Source organism: Alternaria arborescens, assembly GCF_004154835.1.
Source record: "Alternaria arborescens strain FERA 675 chromosome Unknown contig_11, whole genome shotgun sequence".
Lineage (NCBI taxonomy): Eukaryota > Fungi > Ascomycota > Dothideomycetes > Pleosporales > Pleosporaceae > Alternaria > Alternaria arborescens.
In genome coordinates, this window is record NW_021167866.1 from 851670 (window position 1) to 875698 (window position 24029).

The window sequence follows — 24029 nt, forward strand, 5'->3', positions numbered from 1 at the left end:
AATTCAATGAGCACCCAAGGAATGCTGAGACCACAACTATCTTCGACTTGTTGATAGGCGCGCAACCTGGTGCGAGACACCATGTCTTCACTGTGTACGGGCTGGCCTAGATGACTGTACGTGCTCTGTCAACAGAAATCGGGAGCAAGACGCGAAGAACGCGCGAGAAAACTACCACTACGAGATTACCAATCAGTAGAACAACAAGTTATATGTATCGAGTGAGTCATCACTCATCGACTTGTCATTTTGGCGTACATATTCGGCTAACAGATGGTAGAACGACGTACGCTTTTCCCGGGAAGTTTAGGAGGCTGCCATCATAGTTGTCTCTCCACGAAAGCCCTTATGACGCGACAAAGCTGCTTGACAAGGATGAAAATAATCACGCCTGTGAGCGCGACCCAGATTAACTCGCTCCTGAGACTACAAGAAACATGATCGTCTAGTGTAGTGCGTTCAAACATTCCCGCGTGACCGCAACATCTCGTCAAATTAAGGTTGCTGTCTGAGAGGCTAAGACCTCGGGATCGATCCGCGCTAGCTCAGTTCCCTTGTTCCTTTTCTACTTTCTAACACTTACACCTTTTGCATTTATCCTTTTCACTCGTCTTTGTTGTAAGCTGCTTGTATGCATGTCTGCCCAATGGTATTACCGCTTACACCGCGTGCGGTCGTTGCTGGTAGCTGTTGTGGAGGCCTAAATCTTCGACTACGCGGGTCTTGTACGCGGGTCTTGTACGCAGGTCTACGGGCGTATTTCGCTTGCAAAGCTCTCGTAGACCGGAGTTTGACCTTTACTGCGCCGCAGAGACTGCGCATACTGAGGGCAGACATACGCGTTGTTCGTTTGCGCTATGAGCAGTAACAGGACGTGGTTGATGATACCTGGTTGCGAAAAGAAGGTGCGAGATCTACACCAGTGATCCGCAATCCCAACTACAGTATCGATACACTTGGGGTATATACCCCTAAAACTCTCAGACAACTGTGTCACCCCGTGTCTATGCGGCTAGGGACCACACCTGGACCTGTCCTCAGCCTGAAAGGATTAGCTTTCGCCCTGTGCACACATAGCTCTGATTGGCTGATTACCTTGGATTGACTATTTGTGAAAGGGAAACACAGCACTCAGCACTGCGCCTCAATGGTTACCGTCGCACCACCTGATCTTGCTCTCTTTGCATTTGCAGTACCGCTTCAAATACCACCGTCAAACTTTGCATTGTTTTAGCCCTGCTTTCATGCCTCGGGTCTTGTTTCTTACTTGGACTCGCTGTGGTTTCCGCTATTACGCACATCTAAAACTGCAAGATACATTCCTTTTCCTGTCCAAGGTTCAGAGTTGACATCATACGCCATGACGAGAACATGCAGTCTTCGCCAATTTCTCTTCTGGTTTTTCGTTGTGTTCTGCCTTCTTATGATAATCGCAACAGAAGCCGTTCTTCGTTATCGTCTTCAAGCCAGCGATTCCCATCCACTCACACGAACATCGAGGCCTCTCCAGAATCCCCTACCTAGCGCCACAAACCCGGTAACTTCAACGGCACCAGGAGCTCTCTGCAACCCAAAGACTCAATACCCACCGTTGTCAGCACCAGGTTCAAACTATGGGCTCTCACACACGGAATGTCGCACCGAATTCCCTGGTCTTTTTGACGAACTGGATCGTTCGGTTGCGGTACGAAGAGACTTGGGAAACGTCAGTACTGCGGATATTGATTTGTCTTGGAAGGCATCTGGGGCAGTGCGGGTTATGATATACAACCACAAGGTGAACTTTATTCCTCGTTTTATTGGTTCATGACCAAGATACGGAAGCTAATCATGGTGTCTTCAGCTCTACATTATTGACTCAAAATTTGACGGAAAAGGCTACCAACGACCCCGCCTTCTCGCTACTTTGCACCAAATCAACCGTGCCCTAACTTCCTCACCCTTTCCCCTTCCGCCGATAGAATTCTCCTTCCACGTAAACGACATAGCCGACGAATCTCACTCACACCATACTCTTTGGGCCTTTTCACGACATGTCTCTCTTGACAAGGAGATGTGGGTGATGCCAGACTTTGGCTACTGGTCCTGGCCGCTCGATCTGGTTGGTGAATATCAGCAGATACGCAGTGATATGCAGAGCAGCGAGGTAGAATGGGAGAAGAAAGTACCAAAGGTACTCTGGCGAGGAGCTGTCAAGACAAACAAGGAAGTAAGAGGTGCGTTAATGAGAGTTACAAGAGGGAAGTCATGGGCAGATGTAGATCAAGTGATCTGGAAGAGTAGGACGGATGTGACAGCGGGAAGTGCTGCGTTGCCGATTGTGGACCACTGCAACTACCAGTTCCTTGTGCACACTGAAGGTAAGGCAACCTTTTCTCGTTGCATAGCATGATCATCACTAAATATCTCGACAATATCGCAGGACGCAGCTACTCGGGCAGAGGGAAATACCTTCTCAACTGCGCGTCGATCATGATAACACATAAAGCTGAATGGATTGAGCCTCATTCGCACCTCTATATTTCCACCGGACCGAACCAAAACGTTGTAGAAGTAGAGCGCGATTTCTCCGACCTCGAAGCAAAAGTACAAGAGCTCTTGCAGAATCCAGAGCGTGCGAAAACTATTGTAAAGAATAGTCTAGCAACGTTTCGGGATAGGTATCTCACACCTACTGCAGAAGCATGTTATTGGAGGGAGCTCTTCTTATCGTGGGCAGATGTAAGTTTCCAGCCAGATCCTTGGGAAATTGATGAAGATGGGGTTGAGAAGATAAGGGGAGTGCCCTTTGAGACATTTGTGTAAGTTGGATATACATATCATCCGTACAGAGTTTGAGGCTAAAGTGATGCATAGGATTCAAGCACTAGACTTGGACTGCTCCTGGTGGAAGAAGGTGACCCTTCAATGTTAGATGTCAGACCAATTTTTGTTTTGGGAGACGATCCAAGATACCTATGTGAATAGCGTTATTGAAAAAAACCTTAGTTTGATATATAATATCCTGCCGTAATCAATTAGTTGTCTGGACGTCTGTTATAGTAATGTATGAGGTGCAATCGTATGAAGGCCTATCTGTTAGTAAGGCTGACCTCTACAGAGTATGCAAGACACTGCTTTGGTAGCTTTACAGGCCCTTTTTGTTTGATGAAGTGATGTGTACTGGTTGGTTAAGTTGAGTAAAGATCAATTGGAAGATTGTCGCTTCTCGTCTTTTGCGCGCAGCAACACCTGCAGAGAAGTGACGACTAACATGAAGATCTCAGAATCTAGAATTCTCGCCTATTTCCTCATCCACCATGTGCCTACCGCACAACATCGAGTCAATCTGACGCGAACCTGTTACCTGTATCAGTATGTTAACCAGCTTGGATTCACGAGCGCTCTGGATGTCTGTACACAATCAGCGATAGATCGTACTCGATTCTGAATGCATTCGTACTTCAGATGTAACCGATGTAGCCATGCGCGCTTTCCCCAAGTATTAGGATAAACCGCCTTTACGAGAATAGTAAAGTACTGCGGGTACTTTCTCGGTATTCTGAACAAGATGCGAGATTTCTGCTTCCTAGCGTCTTGCATCATTCAAGCTTGTCGACCTTTGATGGGGTATAATACGCCCAGAAAAATTCTGCCCTGCGAGCGTCGGGAAATGGTAGGTGAACTGGGGTTTACAGACCACACCAAGCCTGTTCGCTTAACTTGGCACCAATGGTCTCATCGCTGCATCGCATCACGACATACGTCCCTTACCGTTCTCAACGATTTCGGAGGGGCACCTACCCACTTTTGATAACTTCATTGTACGCAACATGGGTCTACTGACAGGGAAGGCATGAATGGCGATTCATGCATTAGTGTAGAATGTCAAAGGCAGAGTACCTATATAAGACGAGCATGTGGTGAGATACAGATATAGGCGTGGTACGTCGCCGTGTTTGCAACATGTCATCTGAACCCACTGAGCAGGAGATCTATGCGGACCAAGATGCACCTAAGCGAGTCTCCAGGTTCACGCGATGGTATAGAAGCCCGTTGTTCAATGTCATCGTTGTGGGTATGATCAGCTTTACACAACCGGGTATATGGAACGCTCTCAACAGTATGTTTTTGTTCGTCCTCTTAACATTTTGACCAAGTCTAATTGCTACAGACGTTGGTGCAGGTGGTCAGCAAGAGCCGTATCTGGTTAATGGTGCCAATTCTCTGACATTCGGGATAATGGTCTTTGGTTGCTCTCTCTTTGCCATACTTGCCAACAAGTTCGGCTTGAAGAATATACTGCTTCTGGGGACTCTCGGGTACGCACCCTACTCTGCGTCGCTATACGGTACGTATTGAGAGGCCTCAAGGAGATGTGGAGTATACTGACATTGTAGTGAACAACCGCTACGGAGTGGAATGGTTTGTGCTGCTTGGTGGTGCAACATGCGGCATCGCAGCATCCGCACTCTGGGCTTCGGAGGGCGCTATCGCGCTAGGTTACGCCGACGTACACAATCGAGGGAAGTTCACCGGCATCTGGCTGGGCTTGCGAGAGCTCGGCCAGCTCATCGGTTCCTCGATACAGCTCTCTCTCAATTATAAGAGTGGAGAGCGTGGAAAAGTAGGGTACACGACCTACATTGTCTTGATTGCACTTCAATGTCTCGGCCTTCCACTAGCCCTCCTTGTCTCGCCACCTCATAAAGTTTATCATCGCGACGGTCGCAAAGTCCCGGACCCGACGAAGAACAAAGCTGTTCTGAAAGAGGTGCAAAGATGGTGGGCATTACTTCGTGATAGGCGTTTCTTCTTACTTGTACCTGTCATGATCGGATTCAACTGGAACAACACGTACCAAGGCATCTATCTTACCAAGTACTTCTCAGTTCGTGCGAGGACGTTAGGATCCTTGACTTCGGGTGTTGCAGCGACATTCGCCAACATCTTCTGGGGCTGGTTCTACGATACCAAGTTCGTAAGCCGACCGACGCTCGCGAAGGTTACGTGGGGCATCTTCTCATTGCTCATGCTGGGCCTGTTTGGCTGGCAAGTCGCCAATGAGAAAATGTATGCCGGCTCAAAAGTGACACTCGACTGGGATCTCCCAGGCTTTGGACGTGGGTTCGCTGTCAATGTACTCTTTCGGTAAGTTCATATGCATCATAAACATAACGAAGGCTGATCATATACAGCTTTATGAATGAGTCCCATTACATGTTCGTATATTGGATTCTGGGAGCTTTCTTCGACGACATTGAAACTCTAACTCTTGCGGTCGGCTTGTTACGTTCATTCGAGTCGGTTGGATCCTGCTTGGCTTTTGGTATCGGGGCCGCTAAGATCGAGCCCATGGCAAATCTCATCGTTGCTTTCGTGATGTTCGCCATCACGATCCCATCGACGTTTGCAGCAACGTTTCTTGTTCCTGAGAGACCCATAGATGAACGTATGAGCGAGCATGGCCTCGTGGAGGCGGCAGATAGTCGATTTGCTGATGAAGCGGTGATGGACGTAGCAAAGAAAGACAACGCGTAGCACTATGTACGGGGATTAGAATAGTGTTAGTTGGGATGAACCAGATCCGTCGGGTTGTTGTACGATACTGCTAATTTTCGCTGATAACGCAACCAAATTAAGTAGTAGAAGTACGATTGATGTTCATGTAACAGGGAAGTATGGTGCTGGTACTCTCATAAGAGCGCACGGTAAGATATTGGTGACGTGATGTTTGTGACGACGAACTATCGATTTGGTTCCTAGGTTGGTAGCGTGTGATAGCTGCGGCGAGAGGCCTCGGAGGCTTTCCACTTTCGGATAGCTCCGCCTCATGTGTGGCGCTGGTAGCTCCAGCCAGCTGCCTGTACCACAACAACACAGCCTCGCTCCCGACCGTCATCTTATATACTTCTGTCACTCCCGTCTTGAGCTTCATCTGTACTACACAAATCTAGAAAGATGACGAGAAACCCACCCAGCCTTCGCAAGGCGGCTTCAAACGCTGACCTGTACGCGGACCCGTCACCGCCCCGCCCACTCCGACATTCGTCCTCGACAATACTTGGACGCGCTCATACGACTGCATCGTTGCCACATCGACAGCGGCTGGACCGAGCTGCAGAAAGAGGATGGAGGAGTCAGGTTGTTTCTGACTATCGTAACCGTCACAGCATCGCCGCAACCTACCCCGATCTCATTGACGTTGACGACCAAGACTATCCGGCGCCGTCGACACACCAGAACCCGCCGCCTGTTCCGCCCAAGATACCAGAAGTGCCAGTTGAGCAAGCTGAACCGAAGGTTGAGATGTCCAAGCCGACACCTTCGCACTGCTGGATTCCCGTTCCCGCTCGATCGAAGGAGGATCCAGCACGCTACACGAAGCCCTTTACCGACTACATGACACGCAACCCCACCATTTTCCACGCCGTCGATGCCGTCGCTCAGGACCTCGAGAAGGACGGATACAAGAAGTTGTCAGAGCGCGATTCATGGGAGCTGAAGGCGGGAGGCAAATACTATGTCGAGCGAAACGGAAGTTCACTCATCGCATTTGCTATTGGAGACAAGTACGCGTCCGGCAATGGGGCTGCTATTCTGGCCGGACATATAGACGCCCTCACAGCGAAGCTGAAGCCCATCTCCAAGCTTCGCAACAAGTCGGGATATGTACAGCTAGGTGTCGCGCCTTATGCTGGCGCGCTAAGCGATACCTGGTGGGATCGCGATCTGGGTATTGGTGGAAGAGTTCTCGTCAAGGAGAATGGAAAGATTGTCACCAAGCTTGTTAAGCTTGACTGGCCGATCGCAAGAATCCCGACGCTGGCTCCCCACTTCGGTGGTAAGTTGTGACTGTACAAGATGCACATGAGACATACACTGACTTCGTATCTTCACTTTTACAGCTGCCGCAAATGGCCCCTTCAACAAGGAAACGCAAATGGTACCTATCATGGGTTTGGATAACAGCGATATCGGTAGCTCATCAAACAACGAGGAGGGAGACTCGAAAGCCGGAGTATTGGGCGGAGAGGGCGCCTTCACTGCTACTCAGCCTGAGAGGCTTGTAAAGGTCATCACAAGCGAACTCGGAATCACTGACTGTAAGTGTTCTTACCTTCAGATCGTCCAAGACAACACTGACGCGTAACAGATTCATCTATTGTCAACTGGGAGCTCGAGCTCTTCGACACACAACCCGCACAAACCGGTGGCCTTGACCGCGAGTTCATCTTTGCCGGCCGAATCGACGACAAGCTTTGCTCTTGGGCCGCAATCCAAGCTCTCCTCAACTCTAGCGCATCTCTTTCAACCTCATCCCAGATCCGCATGGTCGCAGTTTTCGACGACGAAGAAGTTGGCTCGCTACTCCGACAAGGTGCTCACGGCAACTTCCTCCCTAGTGTCATGGAGCGCATCGTCGAAGAATTCGCTTCCAACGGAAAGACAAGCAGCGCATTGAGCAGGACATATGCAAACTCCTTCCTTGTCTCGAGCGACGTCATCCACGCTGTGAACCCCAACTTCCTCAACGCGTACCTTGAAAACCACTCTCCGCGTCTCAATGTCGGTCCCGCCATCTCTGCGGATTCAAATGCACACATGACGACTGACGCCGTCTCTACTGCTATCTTGCAGCGCTGCGTAGACCGCGATATCGGCGTTCGCAAAGTCGACCCTAAACTCCAGGTCTTCCAGATTCGGAATGACAGTAGGAGTGGAGGTACGGTAGGACCGATGCTGAGCTCTGCGACGGGTATTAGGGCAGTAGACTGCGGAATCCCGCAGTTAAGTATGCACTCCATCAGGGCAACTACAGGAAGTCTGGATCCTGGTCTTGGTGTATTTGCCTTCCAGAGTTTCTTGGAAAACTTTGAGTCTGTCGATAAGGAATTCAGGGAATAGGATCTTGATCAATTTTGATAGCATGTTATGGTTCATCACTTTTCGTGTTTCATCATGCAAAGCAATCTTCAAATCTCTTCACATCGAGTAAATCAAAACATCGTTCATTGCACATACTACGAATCGAAGCATTACAGTACTCCGCGGCCTTTACCATGGCGCCGTAAATCCGATAACTCCACCTTGATGCCGCCAAAATCAATTCGTGCAAGACCGCTGGGCGGCACTAGTTCGTCCTTCTTAAAACAACCTTAGCAACCACTACTGTACGTAGAAACAAGCTGAGGAAGGTCAGAGCAGGTAACGTATACCTATTGACCATTGGACCGTGTCGGCATCTCTTCGTCCTCGTCGTCTTCTGGGTGGCCGAGCAGATCCTTGACGTTCTTCATCTCGTAGTGCTTCTTACGTAGCTCCTCGAATTTGCGATGCTTCTCCCTCTCTTCCTGCGAGGCATTGGGGAGCAGCTCGCCATGGTAGCCTTCATCTGTGTCCATACCCTCTTCAACCATAACCCTCTTCTCGCTCTCCGGGGTCTGAGAGTGGCGCGCTTGCAGCTCTGGCTGTCCTAAGTCAAACTCGGGTATGTCGTCAATCTTAGGCTTTCGTTTTGGCTTATCAAGCTCGTCCACCTTGAGCTCTTCGGCATTCAACATCTCTACCTCGTCCTCGTCCTCTGTGGGGTCGTACTGCTTGGCGTATGGTGTCTTGGGTTCATCGATCTTCATGGTGCTATCGCGGTTCTGCTCGTTCAGGTAAAGGTTGGCCTCGTCCCACTTGAGCTGCGGACTATTCTCATCCGCGGGGTCAATGCCCGATTGGCGCCGTGAACCTATGCCGCGCGGGTTTGACGAGGATCTCCGGTGGGCGCCGGCATTGCGCAGTGTGTTTTCCAGCACGATGTCCTTCTCTGACTTTTCGCGACCCAGCTGCGGCCGCTCGGCTACTGGGCTTACGGCTGGTGGGAGCTCGCTCGTGGGGGAGGTTTGTGAGTCGGAGCGGTACGAGTTGGAATTCTTGAGGATACCTGGCTTTGTTAGCTATGCGTGCACCACATAGCGGGGTATGGTGTGATCCCACCCTTAGGTCGCTCAGGATGCGAGCTCGGCGAATGCAGCTGAGGTGATTGCGCAGTCATCTTGGTGGTATTGTAGGGGTAATGAGGCGGCTGGGGTGTTCGTATGTGGGAAGGCAGAGAGGGAGACGAGCAAGCTTTGTACGGTGGTGGGCGACAGGTGAGGCGACGGCGTTAGTTTAGGACGGCTAGGAAAGCAATGCGCGTGGTGGGGTGCGTTGTCCTGTGAACGGACAGAAGTATGACGTAGACGGCAGGTACCTTTCGCACCCCGCACGCGCTTCTGATTCACATGCAGGTGCGGCCTACAATCCCACCCATTAAAGAGAGGCTGCCGCGGCTGTCTCAATACCCTTGATGTTGTTTTAGTAAGTTGGCGTATCATGGTTTGCGCATGTACCCAGGTGCAAAGCTTTTGGAGCAACGCACGCGAGAAGACAACATCTAACATGCTAATATGCGCCATCCACAAAGTACATCTACGACTCTATTGCGTTCATTGCTCCCCCAAGTAGATCAATCGGCTCCTTCGGCACCTAGCGGCTACGAAAGCTGCCTGTTACGCGATGGGTGGGTGGATGGTCTGCCAATCTCGGCCAAGACTCTCTCCAGCATTGTCTATTGTTAGACGGCCTCTTCATGACGCGATGCGCTAGGGCGCTACTCGTGCCACAAAACATCTGAAGTCGTGAGATACAAGGTGCTGAGGTACACGGTGAGACCGTAGTGTAAGCCAGTGCCCAACCTTAGCAACGATTACCTGGGGCCAATTCACCGCCTGCAAAGACCTACTGCTGTTGGGTCATCAATTAGCGGAGCTTTTAAAGATGCTTGATCAACGCGTGGCACAATAGTGGGCTTCAGACTTTGCCTTAGAGCTTCAAGCTCAACCAAGAAATCGCAAAGTCGCGATAGTGTACATCTGGCTGAGACTCAGACTACCAGAAGTGGCCCAGAGGACCTAGTCATCCCAAGCCGCGACGTGCGAAAGAAAAAAATCATAGCAGCGCACATACAAGAAGAGACTGAGACAGCTTGCAGCCTCAACGCGTCGCGCGCGTGACAAAATAATGTCCCTGCTTTCAGGTCATCACCGCATCATGGAAGCCGCCGAAGCGGCCCTCGTGATGATGGTTTTAGAAGAGGATGGCTCGTTCTGGGCCAGTTATCCGAGTTGCCAGCTGAGTAGGATGTGTCGAGCTGGCAAATGATACGAGTCAAAGGCCGGTGTTGAAGAAAAGAAGAAGACGGACGCGCCGGCGAAGAAGAGATTATCGAGCTCGGTAGATGACTAAGCCACATCCTTGCCGCGGAAGGCGCGCGCCTGAGCTGCAAGTGCCAACCTCTCAAACGTTTTCTCAGAACGCACCACTATCCGCCATTGCACACGATCCATCCCACCACGCTCGACAATCACATACACTCCGCCTTCGCCACATCTTCCCGCAATATCGTACCGACAACACGTGACAGATCTCCCTCTTGCAACACACAACCATTACCGCAAACTACACCCCGCATATCTTTCGACGCACATTGTTCGCTAGCCCGCCAGCTCCTCTGCTGCTTGTTCGCTCATTACTCCCACCAAGCCTTGGATACTTAACTTTCTTGCCTTGTATTATATACTCATTTGTTATTGCTGCCAATGGATAACAGGGAGAATCTGTGGACTAGGCGCTCCAAGTATGCTATTGCATCCCCGCATCCTTGTTCTCTCGACTGACAGCCACCAACAGCACCAGCAAGCTCTCCCTCTCCATGTCACATTCCGAAAACAGCAGCGAAAAGTCCGAGCCGCACCAACGTACCGTCTCTGCCACTAAACGCTTTGGTGGCGATTCGTCCCACGGTGGTCGAAACCCTTTCAACGCCATATCGCCCTTGACACCTGGTGGCTTAGCATCGCCCACTACCGGGGGCTCCTCTGCGTTCGGGCTGGGCTCGGGCGCATTCGCTTCCTTTGGGTCGGCTGCTAAGACGCCCAAGACGCCTGGCACTGCTTTTGACTTCAAAGCGGCCGCCATGTCATCTCCTTCGCCCGCGACACCCTCGGACAAGAAAGAAAAGCCTGTGAGCAAGGTGGTCAACAGCATACGCAAGGAATCAATATCTACGGCCTCAATACCGGAAAACACATCGACTCCGTCTGCGCCGCCGGATTTCAATGCGCCATGGCCGCTCAAGTACACTTGGGCAGTATGGTACCGCCCACCTACGGCCAAGAACGTCGATTACGAGAAGTCAATCGTGCCTCTCTGTAAATTTAGTACAGCGCAAGAGTTCTGGAAAGTCTTCTCGCACCTGAAGCGTCCCTCGAGTCTACCCTCCGTCTCAGATTACCACGTGTTCAAGCAAGGCATACGGCCGGTATGGGAGGACGACGAGAACAAGCGGGGTGGGAAATGGATTATGCGTCTGAAAAAGGGCGTAGCGGACCGCTACTGGGAGGACCTTTTATTAGCACTTGTCGGCGATCAATTCCTGGATGCTGGTGAGGAGTTTTGCGGCTTTGTTTTAAGCGTTCGAAGTGGCGAGGATGTTTTCAGCATCTGGACGAAGAGCGATGGTGTAAAAAATGTCAAGATACGAGACACAATCAGGCGGGTCCTCAAATTGCCAGAAGGAACCAATATCGTATGGCGGAGTCACCACGATAGTATCGCTCAGAGATCGGCCATCGACCAGGCTCGCCACGAGAAGAGTCAGCACGAAAAGCGGAGGGTAGTCTCTACAGATGAGTCACGGGAGAAATCGACAGGGGGCTCTTAGGGGAAGCTCAGTTCAGCGACGGTCTGTAGGCCAAACTCTTGTTGGTCGCAAGATCAACCGTTCATTCCCTGGACGCTCTGCAGTCGTTCATTGTCTGCCTCCGTCATCATGGGCGCAGACCACATAAGCTGGAGAGCGCAAACGGAGTACGATTCCAACAAGTCGATCCTTGGCCTCTAACCGAACACAATGCCGATCCGAGCTGTACTGGGTGTGTGTCGCAGAGGCGGCTTCTTCGCAAAGTCGACCGCCAAGATGATGGGTGCTTGCTATCGAGCACCGTCTACAAGAGATACTACTCGCTTCTGTTGCTGACTGAAGCGCACAATAGTCCAGCGCCTAATCGGGGCCGTCGTTGTTGGAACACTGATTAACATGAAAGTGTCGACGTACATTACTTGGGTTATAACCACAAGTATGGCGCAGCACATTGTCTTAGCGTTATCTCTGTTCTTTGTACTTTTACATAGCGAAGCGTAGGAATTTGGGTAGCATCAAGCCCTGGAGCTTGCCCAGCCACATATCGAGGTACTGGAGAAGAATTTGTCGCATATTTTGGTGACAACGATCAAACTATTGGAATCCATAAGTTGGTCTTCTAAGCTTACTCATATGATGGGCTAACGTCTTCAAATCTGATCTGCAAAGTGACGCCGTTTCGGCGAAACGCGCTGGAGCGTCTACAACAAAGAGTCTCTTCTTCTCTGAAATGTACTTCGTACAGAAGATCGCTCTAGAGTAATTCGCTGTGATTGGTATCGAAATACTTTCAGGGTTTCAAATATCGTACATCTAAGCACGCTGTAAATATTTTGCATAAATCAGCAAAATTGTACGTCAACGTCAGAGCAAAACGCACGGACGCAACCGCCGACAAGTCGTTCTCTGGCGCGCCTTCACCTCCGCATGCCCCACGATGCGCGTCTGCGCTTGTGCAACCCGTTCGAACAGCTCCAAGTCCGCTTGACTCACCAAATGATGCTGCTCCTCGTCGCCTTACCACCGCGATGCTACACCAATGTTCACTAATTTCTTCAACGGCATACGAGCCGCTGCCGGAAGCTCTTTCGGAAGCACGAACGAAGACGTACGCGCGCCTTTCCTTGTAGGCTGTACGGCGGTCTCGAATAGTCCAGCTGCTACACTCTACCTTCAACCTATGCCATCCGCGCCTCAAGCTAATGCCATGTCGCTACAGACAAACGATGCCGTCGCCGAATCGCCGTCGGGTACTAACTTGCCTCCAAATCCCTACTCTAGGGACTCACCACCCGCCCCAGAAACCTCGCGCGTTGTCGTAGACCTCTCCTCACCCACGAGCCGTCCAAGTCGACCCACCCACAAAGAGTCACATCTGGAGAAGCATCGTTCGCGGTTGCAGAAGTCGGAAAAGAGCGAGGACGAGAAGCGCTTAGTTGGAGATTACACGTAATTCTCCTTTACATATGAGGAGCAGAAGAAGAGGCTGACTTGTGCGAAGCAAACCAGCCGATGCGGTCGATCTCCCGGATCCAAGGTCATATTTGCCGCTAACGAAACGCACCATGACTTCAAAGGTATATCACTAGCAACTCGTCCTTGGTATTTCATGCTGATGCTCTTTAGCCTGGCTCAAATAGCGGTTTTAGACCTTTAGATACTATGAACACTGGACCCAACGTACCGAGCCGAAAGCCAACAACATATGGAAAGAAAGACCGCCCACCTCCACCATTGATAGGCCAGGTGCATGGCGCGGGACAGCTTGCGTACCTTCAGCATAAAGAAGAAAGAGTATCGGCTACACCATCTCGTCGCTTGTCTTCACGAGATGGCCATGAATCGCTATCGGGTGGAGCTACACCGGGAAAACGACGAAAGATCAACCATGTCATAACACTAGATGACGATGATGACGATGAGGTATTGGAGGTATCTCATCCCGTACATACCACAAATTTGGGCACGTTAGAGGACCAGAGGCGTCCAGTCAGATCTGAGCAATCACGGATGAGCATTGGAAGTGGAAGCACTATCAGCGACTTTAGGCCGCTCCAATCGAAAAGCGAATTCCGAGAAGTCGACAGTTTTCTTAAATCTTCTCAGAGGAAGCCAAGGAACTTGAGTTCTAATACACCTAAAGGTGACTTGCGACACTCCCCTTTCGGTGGTGGTGCTCTGTCAAATAGCCCTGGCGCGCGTGCTAATCGGCAGGTTATCTTGCAAGATTTTCAACAGGGCGAGACGAAACAAAGCCCCACGAGATGTGGTAGCTCTGAGCATAAACTTGGCCCAGTCACATCTCGTTTCTTTCCTAACGCTCGTATCAATGAATCAACGTCAGAACAGATGGAGCAGCAGCCTGCAAACGTCGAGAGCGCATACCTTCGCACACAGCATAGATCGGCACCAAAGCGAGCCAAATCAACTACCGATAGCTATAGCGCAGATGAGCTTGCCATTACTCCCCCAAAGCCAGGATCGAAATCGCCTTGCAAGCAAAAGCAAAAGCAAACCGCAAACAGTAGAGTCAAAACAGACGCTAGCGGAAATGTCATAGAAGAGTCGTGGCCACTACTGTTTGCAAGGTCGTCCGACTTTGAGGGTAAGGGATCAACATCTGAGGACGGCCATGCTACATTGGTCTTGAAGAGCAACAAGGACGAAGGCCTACGTGTGCAAACATGGGAGCCGGTCGACGGCTGCTATGAAACGTACATCGTCATACTATCCAAGGACATCAACAAGGTGCTTGCAGATGATACCAGCCGCGTCCGATTACAGGGGCCTCGGAGACACGACGGGAACTCTGGCATCTTTGACCTGGAGTTTGCTGGTACTCCTGGTTTTTCCCACTTCCTTAATGACTATGCACGTTCAATGACACTGACTGGGACGTACTTGGTAAAGACAGAGTAAGTCATTCCAGGCTGCCCCAAGAGCTTTGTTGACGAGGGCGCAGTGATTATATGGTCGAACTATTCAAAAGACCTCTGCAGCCGAAGAATGACAAGATTGGCACGTCCGCGATGGTAGAAGACCCTACGGAGCAATCGAAAACGCTCAATCGAAAAGGCAATGACACGTCAAACACACCGTTATTGGATCAACTGAAGCGCGTTGCAGACGGAACTGCAGCTAGTGCTACGTCCGATGTGAGTACCGCAAGGATGGGATCGACTCGAACATCACGCGCAAGAAGATTAGCCCCTATTCACTATGTCGATGATGTGCCTACACGTTCGGACGTACCCAAATATTCGGTCGAGACAGGACTTGGGCAACCGTGGACTAGGTAAGCTTATAACTGCCAGCACAGCATTGTACTAATCAATTCAAAGATCTCTCGAATTTGGTGAAGGTCGCCAGCGTGCGATAGTACACTTCGATGATCTGCCCCGTCTGGACGAAGAGGAATACATGAATGACAGTTTGATCGACTTCTACATGATGTAGGTAGTGACTAGCTTTTGCTATATCTATATTACTAACTCACCTAGCTACCTCTTCAAGCAGCTCAACGTCCCTGCTGATAAAGTTTATTTCTTCAATACCTACTTTTTTACCAAGCTGACGGAGAACTCGGGTCGAAAATCGATCGATTACAAGGCTGTTGAAAGGTGGACGTCTAAGACCGATATCTTTAGCTACGATTACATTGTTGTGCCTATCAATGAAAACCAGTAAGTCAGGATGTGGTGAGTTCCGTAATATGTGTTAATTATTGTTAGATCACATTGGTACCTGGCAATCATCTGTAACGTGTCGAAAATTGAGCGCAAGCCGATAGTCCAAGATTTCGATGCATCTCAGGCAAATGAACCACAGGAATCGAACGTCTCAACGTCAACCACCAAACCTGAAGCGGTTACGACTCGGAAAATAGCATTGTCTCCGGACCCACCTGTTGTCATTCCGGAAACGCAAGCTGAGCCGAGCGACGAGGAGCCAAACCTTTTTGATGAGGCGGTGCTATCCCTCGTCGATCGCGAAGATACTGGACTCGAAGCGTCTGATACATTCGAGGTTACCCAAACAGGGTTAGCACGTCAAGATCCAGGAGCTGGGCCTTCGACTGTGCGGCCAGTCGATGCAGTTGCAAAAGATGCTCACCAAGGAATATTGTCGCATCTACAGTTGGCTACGCCACCCACAAAGGCCAAGGTCAAACGCAAATCCGTACCCAAAAGAGATCCCGATCAGCCTGTCGTCATAGTCCTGGACTCCCTCACTGGAAATGCTAGATCCGGAGCAGTCCGCGCCCTCAAAGACTGGATAATAGCAGAGGGTGATCACAAGCGTGGAATGAAAGCCGTCATCAAGGAAAATGGCTATTATCCAAAGGATACGCAGATTCCAATGCAGGACAACTGGACTGACTGCGGTGTCTATCTCCTTGGCTATGTTGAGAAATTCTTCCAAAATCCCGATGATTTCAAGAACAAGCTGCTGACGGGATCGATGTCAGCTCGGGAAGATTGGCCAGAGCTTAAGCCATCCGAGATGCGGCATAAGATGCGTCAAATTATATTTGATTGTTACAAAAAGCAGGAGGAAGATAGGAAAGCACAGAAGAAAGCCAAGAAGGGTTCTGCAACTTCGAAAAAGTCACCAGCTCCGACGATACAAGAATCGGGGGATCAGAGCCGACCCAACCATGAAGAATCACAGAAAGAAGAGCCAAAGCTTGAACAATCACCTCACAACAGGAATGTGCAGCCTGCATCGTTAGAGGTCCACTCGCCCGTCCGTCTTCCACCTAGACTTGGGTCACCGTTTAGCCTCGACACAAAGCGGACGGCTTCCACTCCACAGTCCCCACAGACAATTATCAGCAAGGTTTCTGACTCACCGCCAATTTCCACGTCTCCTGCGAAGCCAACTATGATCACTTCACGTCCAGAAGAAACACCGAAGCGCCACCCTGAAGTGCGTATTCCTAGCAGAACCCCGAAATCGCATGGGTCCATGCACAACGGTCAGACTACTTCAAACGGATCACCGCGTCCAGTCAAAGTACTGCATCAGACTGGCGGTGCACTCGATACATCGAACCCCAAAAAACGTCGGAGACAGGTTGACGACAAGAATCAAGTCGAATCGCCGACTGCGAAGCGGCAGTTCACTAGGTCGCCCTGGCGAGCTCGCGATGGGGATGCGACAAGCGAGCGATCAACTCCACGCAGCCGGGAAGGTAGTGTTCCCCATGCGCCAATTCAAATCGACGACTCCCAAGAGGTCGAGGTCGTAAGCGCTACCCATCGCCAGCATGTACAAGCAACCTCGATTGCTCAGCGCAAACTCTCATCGCATCATCCACGCTCGAAACAGACGCTTCACCCGTCACCGTCCTTGGAAGAAATTTCGCGTTCGTCGTTCAACAGCGAACATCCGAAACATGGTCAACGCGAAGGACGTCCTGTTGATAGTGCGCTCAGAACACGGATGGACGAAGACGGCCATCCCAGAAAGAAGGCCCAGCGTTCAACGGCTCCTGCTCCTGGCGAAGGGAATGATCCGTTGGAACGCAGAGACGAAGAGGGATCTGACTCAATAGAACGAATCTCACAGTCGACCAATCAGTTGCAACTTGACGGAATCAACGACGGATCCGTTGTAAGAGAAACCCCGGAGCCTGATGAAAAGGGTCCGGTTGCGCAGAATGGAGGGTCGAGACAAGATCCTCTCCTTCTTTAGTCTTTCTTCTTTTTTGGGACAAAGCATGTCTTGCATATATCTTGCGATGGTGATTGCGAATTTTTATTCGGAAAATACAGACCCATCTTGGAATGGTGAAGGCGTTATATATCAAGGATTAGCGAAGGACAGCATGTCGCGAGTTAGGTGCAACTGTGGCAGCGCGCCCGATATCACAGCACAACTAGGTTATCGTGCAATATTTATACAGCACTTTCGAGAATCTTATCTTCTTTACCTTGTTCGGTCAACTGTCGTGATATGGATCCATTGGCGCCACGTCCGCCTGTAGGGTCATCAAGCGCTGCGACAGCATCGTCGACTTCTGCAAGCAGTCAGCATTGCCGGCATACCCTCCCTCTGCCGGGAGAGATACCATTGATAGAAGGCCTACCCTGGAATCCCTCATCCGTCTCGGCTGCTTCTCTGCCCACCCACCGCTTCATTTTGTCTCTAACAAACTCTGCAAAGTCCCATTCTTCTGGTTCGAGCCTTTGTGCGCCTGCTATCCAGACATAGGTTTCTGCCTCGGCTTCTTCGCCCTCTACGTTGTCTTCTTCCCTTTGTGATAGGTCACCCATGCCTTCTTCCGTGTTGCTGCCTTGGCCCCTGGGTTGCAGGATCTTGACTTTTACCTTCTGACGTTGATATTCTGAGCCTTCGAAGATGTCTAGTCGCCAGATGTCGCCGTCTGTGAGGCCTTGTACTAGGGTTCCGCGGACAGACGAGGGGGAATCCACAGGGAGGATGGCAGGATAGTCGGCTTGTTTTACTTTGTGGCGTCGGTGCATGTGAAGGATGGCTGGGCGTATGTGAAGGAGAGAGGCGTGGGCGGGTGTGGGCGGTGTTTGCGAACCCCATATTACGCGGTGTAGGACGGGCGGTGCCATCAAGGTCCCGTAGAAGAATGCTGTATGTGACATTTTGGTGGTTTGGCGGTCGATAGGAGTATGCAAAGGCTGAGGTTTAGAATACTGGTGGTGGTAGAGGTTTATAGCGTCCATAGACGATCAATTGTACGATTAGATGAAAGAAAGATGGGTGAAAGCACCCCATGTAAACAGCGATGACGCAGACGCGATAAAGCTTATCGGTCAGCCCTACCCTACAGCCCCCAGCGGCCACTAAATTAGCGGAGATTGCGGAACTCTCCTTTTTGTCCGCTGTTGTTGTTTTTGTCCCAGCCTCACCACCTGACCAATTGCGCCAAACGGTCTCGAGGTCGCGTGTGCGTTGAACCCATAGCCGTCGGTCACTCAAGCGTTGTAAAAGGAGTATCTAGGGGACCTCGAAGGATTCCGACAGCTCCACCGGCGTTCCGAAGTGTACCGCCTGGCCAAGCACCCGACCATCGCCATGTTCTTCATCAGCACCATTGTGAAGAACATTGCGCCCGTATTGTATGCACCCACCATCCGCCAGCGCTCTCCTGCTTCTAACGCACCCCTCGCAGCATAGCAACAAGTCCAATCACCAGCTATGGCGACCAAATCTACAGCATGCACCGAGCCCGCAGCTCTGCCGGCTTCTCCCTCGACATCCCGCTCATCATGCTCGTCGCCAGCATCCTGAAAGTCTACTACTGGTTCGGCGCCCACTTCAGCACCTCGCTGCTCGTCCAGGCTCTCCTCATGATATGCGTCCACCTGCTCCTCCTCCATGTCGCGCTTACGAACCGATCGCCGCCCTCGCACCTCCCCTTCCAACATAAAGATGTGTCGAACCGCCCATACGACTTCTGGCAATGGAGGGCGCCGAGACCCTATTGGACATTCATCACCTACTTTACCGGCGTGTTGCTGGTGCTGCACTTGGTCATGTCGTCGACAAGCATTTTCGTCCCGTACACGGATCTGCTGGGTATGGTTGCGTTGACTATTGAGGCTACGCTCCCGCTCCCGCAACTCTGGGCTAATTACCAGAGACGCGGGTGCAAAGGCTTCAGACCCAGCGTTATTGTCAACTGGGTTATTGGTGATACGTTCAAGATGTGGTTCTTCTTTGCTAGTAGCAATGGTGAAGTACCTTGGGCTTTCAAGGCATGTGGTATCTTCCAGGCATGCTGTGATCTGGGCCTCGCAGCGCAGTATTTGATTTGGGGTGACGGGCCTGTAGGTGTCGAGGGATTGGGAAGAGAGAAAGAGGTTCGAAGCCCAATCCCCCCTGAGGATGGATGGAATGCTGAGAAGCTGGGACAGGCAGGTGTGACAGGAGGTATTGAGATGAGCGATGGACAGGCTTGGGAGAGACCGAGGGCTGCGTAGGCTCCGATGAAGATAGATGAAGCTGCCATGTAAGACTTGCTTATATACAGATATCAGGTATGTCGAAATAATATATCATCGCGCATATCCAGATAACGCGACTGCTTGAGGACTGCCTGAGCATCACGAGGCGGATCCACGCAAATACCACATCAACCGCCACATGATCTCTTCACTTGACCCAATGCAGTGTATACAGTTCATACTACATAGTTCGTTCTCAGAGTACGCCTCATCTCTTCTTATCACCTGCTGTGGACAAAATTCAGATAAACAAGGTATGGCTCGAAAATCTGAAGATCCCAAAGATTCGAAGGACGACCTGAGCATAGTAGCCAACGACGCGCGTAAGAGTGCAGCACTACAACGGAGAGCTGTATGGAAGGGGGAAGATGCCGAGAGAGCGGAGCAGGAGAAGCGAGACGCTGCGGAGAAGGCTGCGTCGGATCAACGAATGAAGAAACATGAGGATGCTGCCATAGCAAGAGCAAAGGTTGAGGAGAAAGAGCACGGAGAACAACAAGCAAAGCAAAGAGAGGATGTCTTTTTAGCGGAGGAGGGCGATCCTGGTTAGCCGGAAAATAGGATAAGGAAATGATACGCCAAGGTATACTTCCTTCACCTCTAAGCATTCAAAGAATAGGAAGCACAATCTCGCTTGTGTATTGGTCGGATTGGTACATCCGCAGCAAGCAACCTCTCCAGAAGCGCAATGAGCAACGAAACAACTTGCACGATTGCTGAAGCACCTGTCAGCTGCACTTGCGCGCAAATAGAGCACCCTAATGCCTTTGGTATAGCATTGTGCCATAAATTCGTGACTGCAGCCTGCCAACAAACTCAATTGCCCAAATCACACTTCCAGTACGCATTCTTCATACAGAGTTCGCGCTACAGGATCACGGCACAAACTTGACAAACAACTATCACGGATAAGTACTATCGCTATTCTAAGCGCAAACATTTGCCAATGCAGCCTCCCGATGACATAGCTTCTGTTCCACCTAATCAGTGATAACAACTCCAATCAGATATATCAAACACCTCCCATCCCACTGGCATACCAGCTTTCAGACTGAGCATCCACTCCCTTCTTTCGAGCACCAGAGTAATACCCTGTCTTATCCATCACGGTGATCTTGAGCGACCTTCACCACAAAAATGTTCGGTCCATCGTCCCCAACCTCTCGTCACTTAAGGCGCCGCCAGCAGAACTACTCCTGGGACCATGGCTACCTATACCAATCCGAACTCACGCCTGTCCCTTCTTACGAAGACCTCTCCATCCCCACTGCCATGCACTCCCCAGTCGACCTCCCCTCCAGGGTTAGTGCTCTGAACCGCCGCGCGGCTATTGTCTCTGCAAATCTATCCCATCTTACCACCGTCGTCAAACCACTTGAGACGATTAAACCCGATGACCTGAGCGAAAGCCACCTTACTGACATATGGGAGGAAGGTGTGTGCTTGGGCAAAGCGATGGAGGACTTCAAAGAGCAAGTAAGTTGTCTCGCTTTGGAATGAATGTAAGATGTACACTGACTCCATTGCTTCACATTTGCAGATGGAGGAGGTGAGCTTGATACTGGAAGAGTTGCTGATTGGTCGAAAGAAGGCCATGAAGGTCTTGGGCGGGGTTGGCATGGGTCTAGAGAGTAGTAGAAGTATGTCGAAGGGCTTCAGCAGAAGAAGGGGGTTGGGATTCTGAGTAAGGAGGGTAGAAAAGATGAAGATGTGGTCACCTCTTTGTTCACAATGGCGTTATATTTACTAAGGCAACGTATCATTGAATTGCATCTAGCGTACGGGCTTCATTTTGGCAATCACTGCTAGGCGATCCATACTTACGCAGGAATCGTCTCTGGGGGCACACTTTCCAGTGTAGGCACAACAGGCTTGATCAAGCCCTGGTCGTCAAAGTACACTCTATCAATGGTGGTTTCCCTGTTCGTTCCGTTGCCGTTTGGTATAGCGAACCGATGGTACGCCATGTACCAGTCATCAGTGTTCGGTACGTTGATGATGGAACTATGCCCAGTGGCGAGAATACCAAGCGACGGATTCTTCTGGAGTATGATACCGTGGTATGTCCATGGTCCATGAACACTTGTAGATGTCGCGTATCCCACTCGGTAGTTCTCTGAACCAGTATCATCGATGGAGTAAGTAAGATGGAAGAGGCCTTTGCGGTAGTTCATGAAGATGCCCTCGCGAAACTCGGGAAGACCAGTCATGACACGAGTGGTGCCGTTTTTCAGTGAGAGCATATCGTCGGTGAGCTCAGCATAGAGTGCGGGCGTAATGTCTGACCCTCCGTTGCCCCAGAAGATATAGTACTTGCCAGTAGTTGGATCTTGGAAGACATCAGGATCAATCGCTTGGCCCGTGGTGATGTTTCCGTTGGAAGAGTCTCCAATGTTCAAGATCATGGCTTTCGGTTGGGCAGTGAAAGGCCCTTCTGGTGAGTCTGCAACAGCAACACCGATGGTCTTACGGTCGTACTCGGGGTTGTTACCGCTGAAGTAAAAGTAGTAATTGCTGTCCCTTTCGATGATAGTCGGAGCCCAGGCATTCCCCGTCGCCCAGGGTACGTTGCCGTTTGTCCCATTGAGGGTCAAGAAGGGCTCGGCTGATCGCGTCCAAGAGACGAGATCAGGGGACTTCCATACATAGAAAACGTTGCCACCCCAGCCGGGGAAGCCATCAGTTGTCGCATAGATGTAGTAGTTTTCACCAAAAACGGCGATGTTTGGATCCGCATATAGACCAGGAAGTACGGGGCTGCCTGTCTTTGCAGTCAGACCAGCAAGCTCTCGTGCAGCCAGACCAGCAGACTCTTGCGCAGTCAGACCGGAAAGCTCTCGTGCAGTCACAGGGACTACAGTGCCGTGACGTGGGCTGGTCGGGAGCTTGTACGAGCTGGAAACCTTCCAGTTGGGCTTAGAAATATCATCCGTCTCTAGTGGGATATATCCACGTCCAGTGTACTCGTCGACAAAAAGATAGTACTTCTCGCCATGGACGTCACCTGGGTTGGCTTTGAATACTGTCGGCCCTTCGACATTGCTTGTACCAGCGTTACGACCGATGCATGAGGCAACCTGAGACCATGATTCAACAGGAGCAAGAAGGGAGTCCGAGCGCTCTTGAATGATGTCGGTGCAGTTGGTGCCTGTACCACCTTCGTCTTTGGTAAATCGATAAAACGTGGCGCCCTCCTGGATGACTGTAGTGTCAATTCGTGACATCTTAGCATCCTGCCAAATCTCGGGTTCGCTAAATGTGACGAAGTCTCGCGTGGTCACATAAAGCATGCGGTGGTAGGTTGCTCCCGTGCGATTCGTATCGCTCTCTTCGTATAGAGATGATGCCCAAAACACTACGTACGATCCGATGTCGGTATCGTAGTATGCCTCAGGTGCCCATGTGTTTCCAGCAGTGGAGGGAGAAACCTTGACGTGTCGTTGCTGTGACCATGTCTTGAGGTCGCTTGATTCCCAAATCTCCAGATACAAGCTCCCAATACGAACAGCATCTCCCCAGGAAGTGCCGGATCCAATCGATAAGTCAGTGGCGAGCAGATAGAATCTGTCACCTTCCGGCGAGCGGATTACGAAGGGATCACGCAGTCCCTTCGTGCCTTCGGAAGAGGCGAGAATGGGCTGTCCGTTGTTGAGCTCTCTCCAGTCCAATGCATTGTTGCCCTCGCTGGCTGCTAGGTAGATTTTCTCGCCCGCTAACGTGTTGTTCGTGAAGTACGCAAACGCATAGCCCTCGAACGGTTCAAGTTCGACAGCTTGTCGTACGTTGGCACTGAACGTGCGATTCGAAGTTGTTCCTTCTTGGTCGATGATCGCTGTAAGATTGACAACGGTGTCGGCGCCTTGTCTTTGCACAATGCCGTCCGCAGATATCACCGAGGGGTTGTTACTGATCCAGGTAACATTGTAGTTCTCGGATGCGCTCGGTAGGTGAAGATTACCGCGAACATCGTCGACGTTTGTAATCGTGAGGCTTTCCAGTGCTGCTTGAACCTGGGCTCCTGACGATTCCGTTTGAGCAGAAACTGTCGACCATAGACTCCATACACAAAGAGGAAGGCGGTACGACCGCATGATGAAAGAGATGTGAGAACGAGGGAGATACGGGTGTCTATTCAGAAGCACAGGATTACACACCTTGATGATATAGTACTATCACAAGCCGGGAGCTATACTCACCTGGCGCTTTCGAGCCATAGTTACTTACCGGGAGCGATACTCAATTGACTTCCTTCCTTTGCCTAAGCGTAAAATCTCCACGAATACGCGGTGTCCACCAGGACCTAATTCATCGGCTCCTAGGGACCCTGGTCT

The 24029-nt window shown here is 50.8% G+C and overlaps 11 protein-coding genes across 11 annotated transcripts; 8 read left to right on the top strand and 3 right to left on the bottom strand.

Annotated features, from left to right (window-relative positions):
* Positions 1 to 2053: 2053 nt before the first annotated feature.
* On the top strand, positions 2054 to 2914 carry AA0111_g5753 (hypothetical protein; the record flags this gene model as incomplete). Its single annotated transcript, XM_028651900.1, has 3 exons — positions 2054 to 2360; positions 2423 to 2801; positions 2857 to 2914. The coding sequence occupies 3 exons, from the start codon at positions 2054 to 2056 to the stop codon at positions 2912 to 2914; spliced, it is 744 nt and encodes a 247-aa protein (XP_028506781.1).
* Positions 2915 to 3945: 1031 nt separating this feature from the next.
* AA0111_g5754 (hypothetical protein) lies at positions 3946 to 5520 on the top strand (the record flags this gene model as incomplete). The annotated part of the gene is made up of 4 exons (XM_028651901.1): positions 3946 to 4102; positions 4154 to 4330; positions 4380 to 5130; positions 5178 to 5520. The coding sequence occupies 4 exons, from the start codon at positions 3946 to 3948 to the stop codon at positions 5518 to 5520; spliced, it is 1428 nt and encodes a 475-aa protein (XP_028506776.1).
* Positions 5521 to 5940: 420 nt separating this feature from the next.
* AA0111_g5755 (Vacuolar aminopeptidase 1) lies at positions 5941 to 7887 on the top strand (the record flags this gene model as incomplete). Its single annotated transcript, XM_028651902.1, has 3 exons — positions 5941 to 6823; positions 6888 to 7085; positions 7136 to 7887. The coding sequence occupies 3 exons, from the start codon at positions 5941 to 5943 to the stop codon at positions 7885 to 7887; spliced, it is 1833 nt and encodes a 610-aa protein (XP_028506775.1).
* Positions 7888 to 8198: 311 nt separating this feature from the next.
* Positions 8199 to 9025, bottom strand: AA0111_g5756 (hypothetical protein; the record flags this gene model as incomplete). Its single annotated transcript, XM_028651903.1, has 2 exons — positions 8199 to 8914; positions 8968 to 9025. The coding sequence occupies 2 exons, from the start codon at positions 9023 to 9025 to the stop codon at positions 8199 to 8201; spliced, it is 774 nt and encodes a 257-aa protein (XP_028506778.1).
* Positions 9026 to 10610: 1585 nt separating this feature from the next.
* AA0111_g5757 (hypothetical protein) lies at positions 10611 to 11734 on the top strand (the record flags this gene model as incomplete). The annotated part of the gene is made up of 2 exons (XM_028651904.1): positions 10611 to 10648; positions 10702 to 11734. The coding sequence occupies 2 exons, from the start codon at positions 10611 to 10613 to the stop codon at positions 11732 to 11734; spliced, it is 1071 nt and encodes a 356-aa protein (XP_028506777.1).
* Positions 11735 to 12752: 1018 nt separating this feature from the next.
* AA0111_g5758 (hypothetical protein) lies at positions 12753 to 17410 on the top strand (the record flags this gene model as incomplete). Its single annotated transcript, XM_028651905.1, has 7 exons — positions 12753 to 13162; positions 13215 to 13290; positions 13340 to 14628; positions 14676 to 15008; positions 15055 to 15165; positions 15214 to 15396; positions 15445 to 17410. The coding sequence occupies 7 exons, from the start codon at positions 12753 to 12755 to the stop codon at positions 17408 to 17410; spliced, it is 4368 nt and encodes a 1455-aa protein (XP_028506671.1).
* A 203-nt stretch (positions 17411 to 17613) lies between these two features.
* On the bottom strand, positions 17614 to 18333 carry AA0111_g5759 (hypothetical protein; the record flags this gene model as incomplete). The annotated part of the gene is made up of 2 exons (XM_028651906.1): positions 17614 to 17735; positions 17805 to 18333. 2 exons carry the CDS (start codon positions 18331 to 18333, stop codon positions 17614 to 17616), a joined length of 651 nt encoding a protein of 216 aa, XP_028506670.1.
* A 433-nt stretch (positions 18334 to 18766) lies between these two features.
* Positions 18767 to 19674, top strand: AA0111_g5760 (hypothetical protein; the record flags this gene model as incomplete). Its single annotated transcript, XM_028651908.1, has 2 exons — positions 18767 to 18810; positions 18864 to 19674. The coding sequence occupies 2 exons, from the start codon at positions 18767 to 18769 to the stop codon at positions 19672 to 19674; spliced, it is 855 nt and encodes a 284-aa protein (XP_028506888.1).
* A 280-nt stretch (positions 19675 to 19954) lies between these two features.
* AA0111_g5761 (hypothetical protein) lies at positions 19955 to 20248 on the top strand (the record flags this gene model as incomplete). Its single annotated transcript, XM_028651909.1, has 1 exon — positions 19955 to 20248. The coding sequence occupies one exon, from the start codon at positions 19955 to 19957 to the stop codon at positions 20246 to 20248; it is 294 nt and encodes a 97-aa protein (XP_028506889.1).
* A 587-nt stretch (positions 20249 to 20835) lies between these two features.
* Positions 20836 to 21382, top strand: AA0111_g5762 (hypothetical protein; the record flags this gene model as incomplete). The annotated part of the gene is made up of 2 exons (XM_028651910.1): positions 20836 to 21174; positions 21239 to 21382. The coding sequence occupies 2 exons, from the start codon at positions 20836 to 20838 to the stop codon at positions 21380 to 21382; spliced, it is 483 nt and encodes a 160-aa protein (XP_028506890.1).
* Positions 21383 to 21518: 136 nt separating this feature from the next.
* On the bottom strand, positions 21519 to 23789 carry AA0111_g5763 (hypothetical protein; the record flags this gene model as incomplete). The annotated part of the gene is made up of 1 exon (XM_028651911.1): positions 21519 to 23789. One exon carries the CDS (start codon positions 23787 to 23789, stop codon positions 21519 to 21521), a length of 2271 nt encoding a protein of 756 aa, XP_028506891.1.
* Between the last annotated feature and the right edge of the window lie 240 nt (positions 23790 to 24029).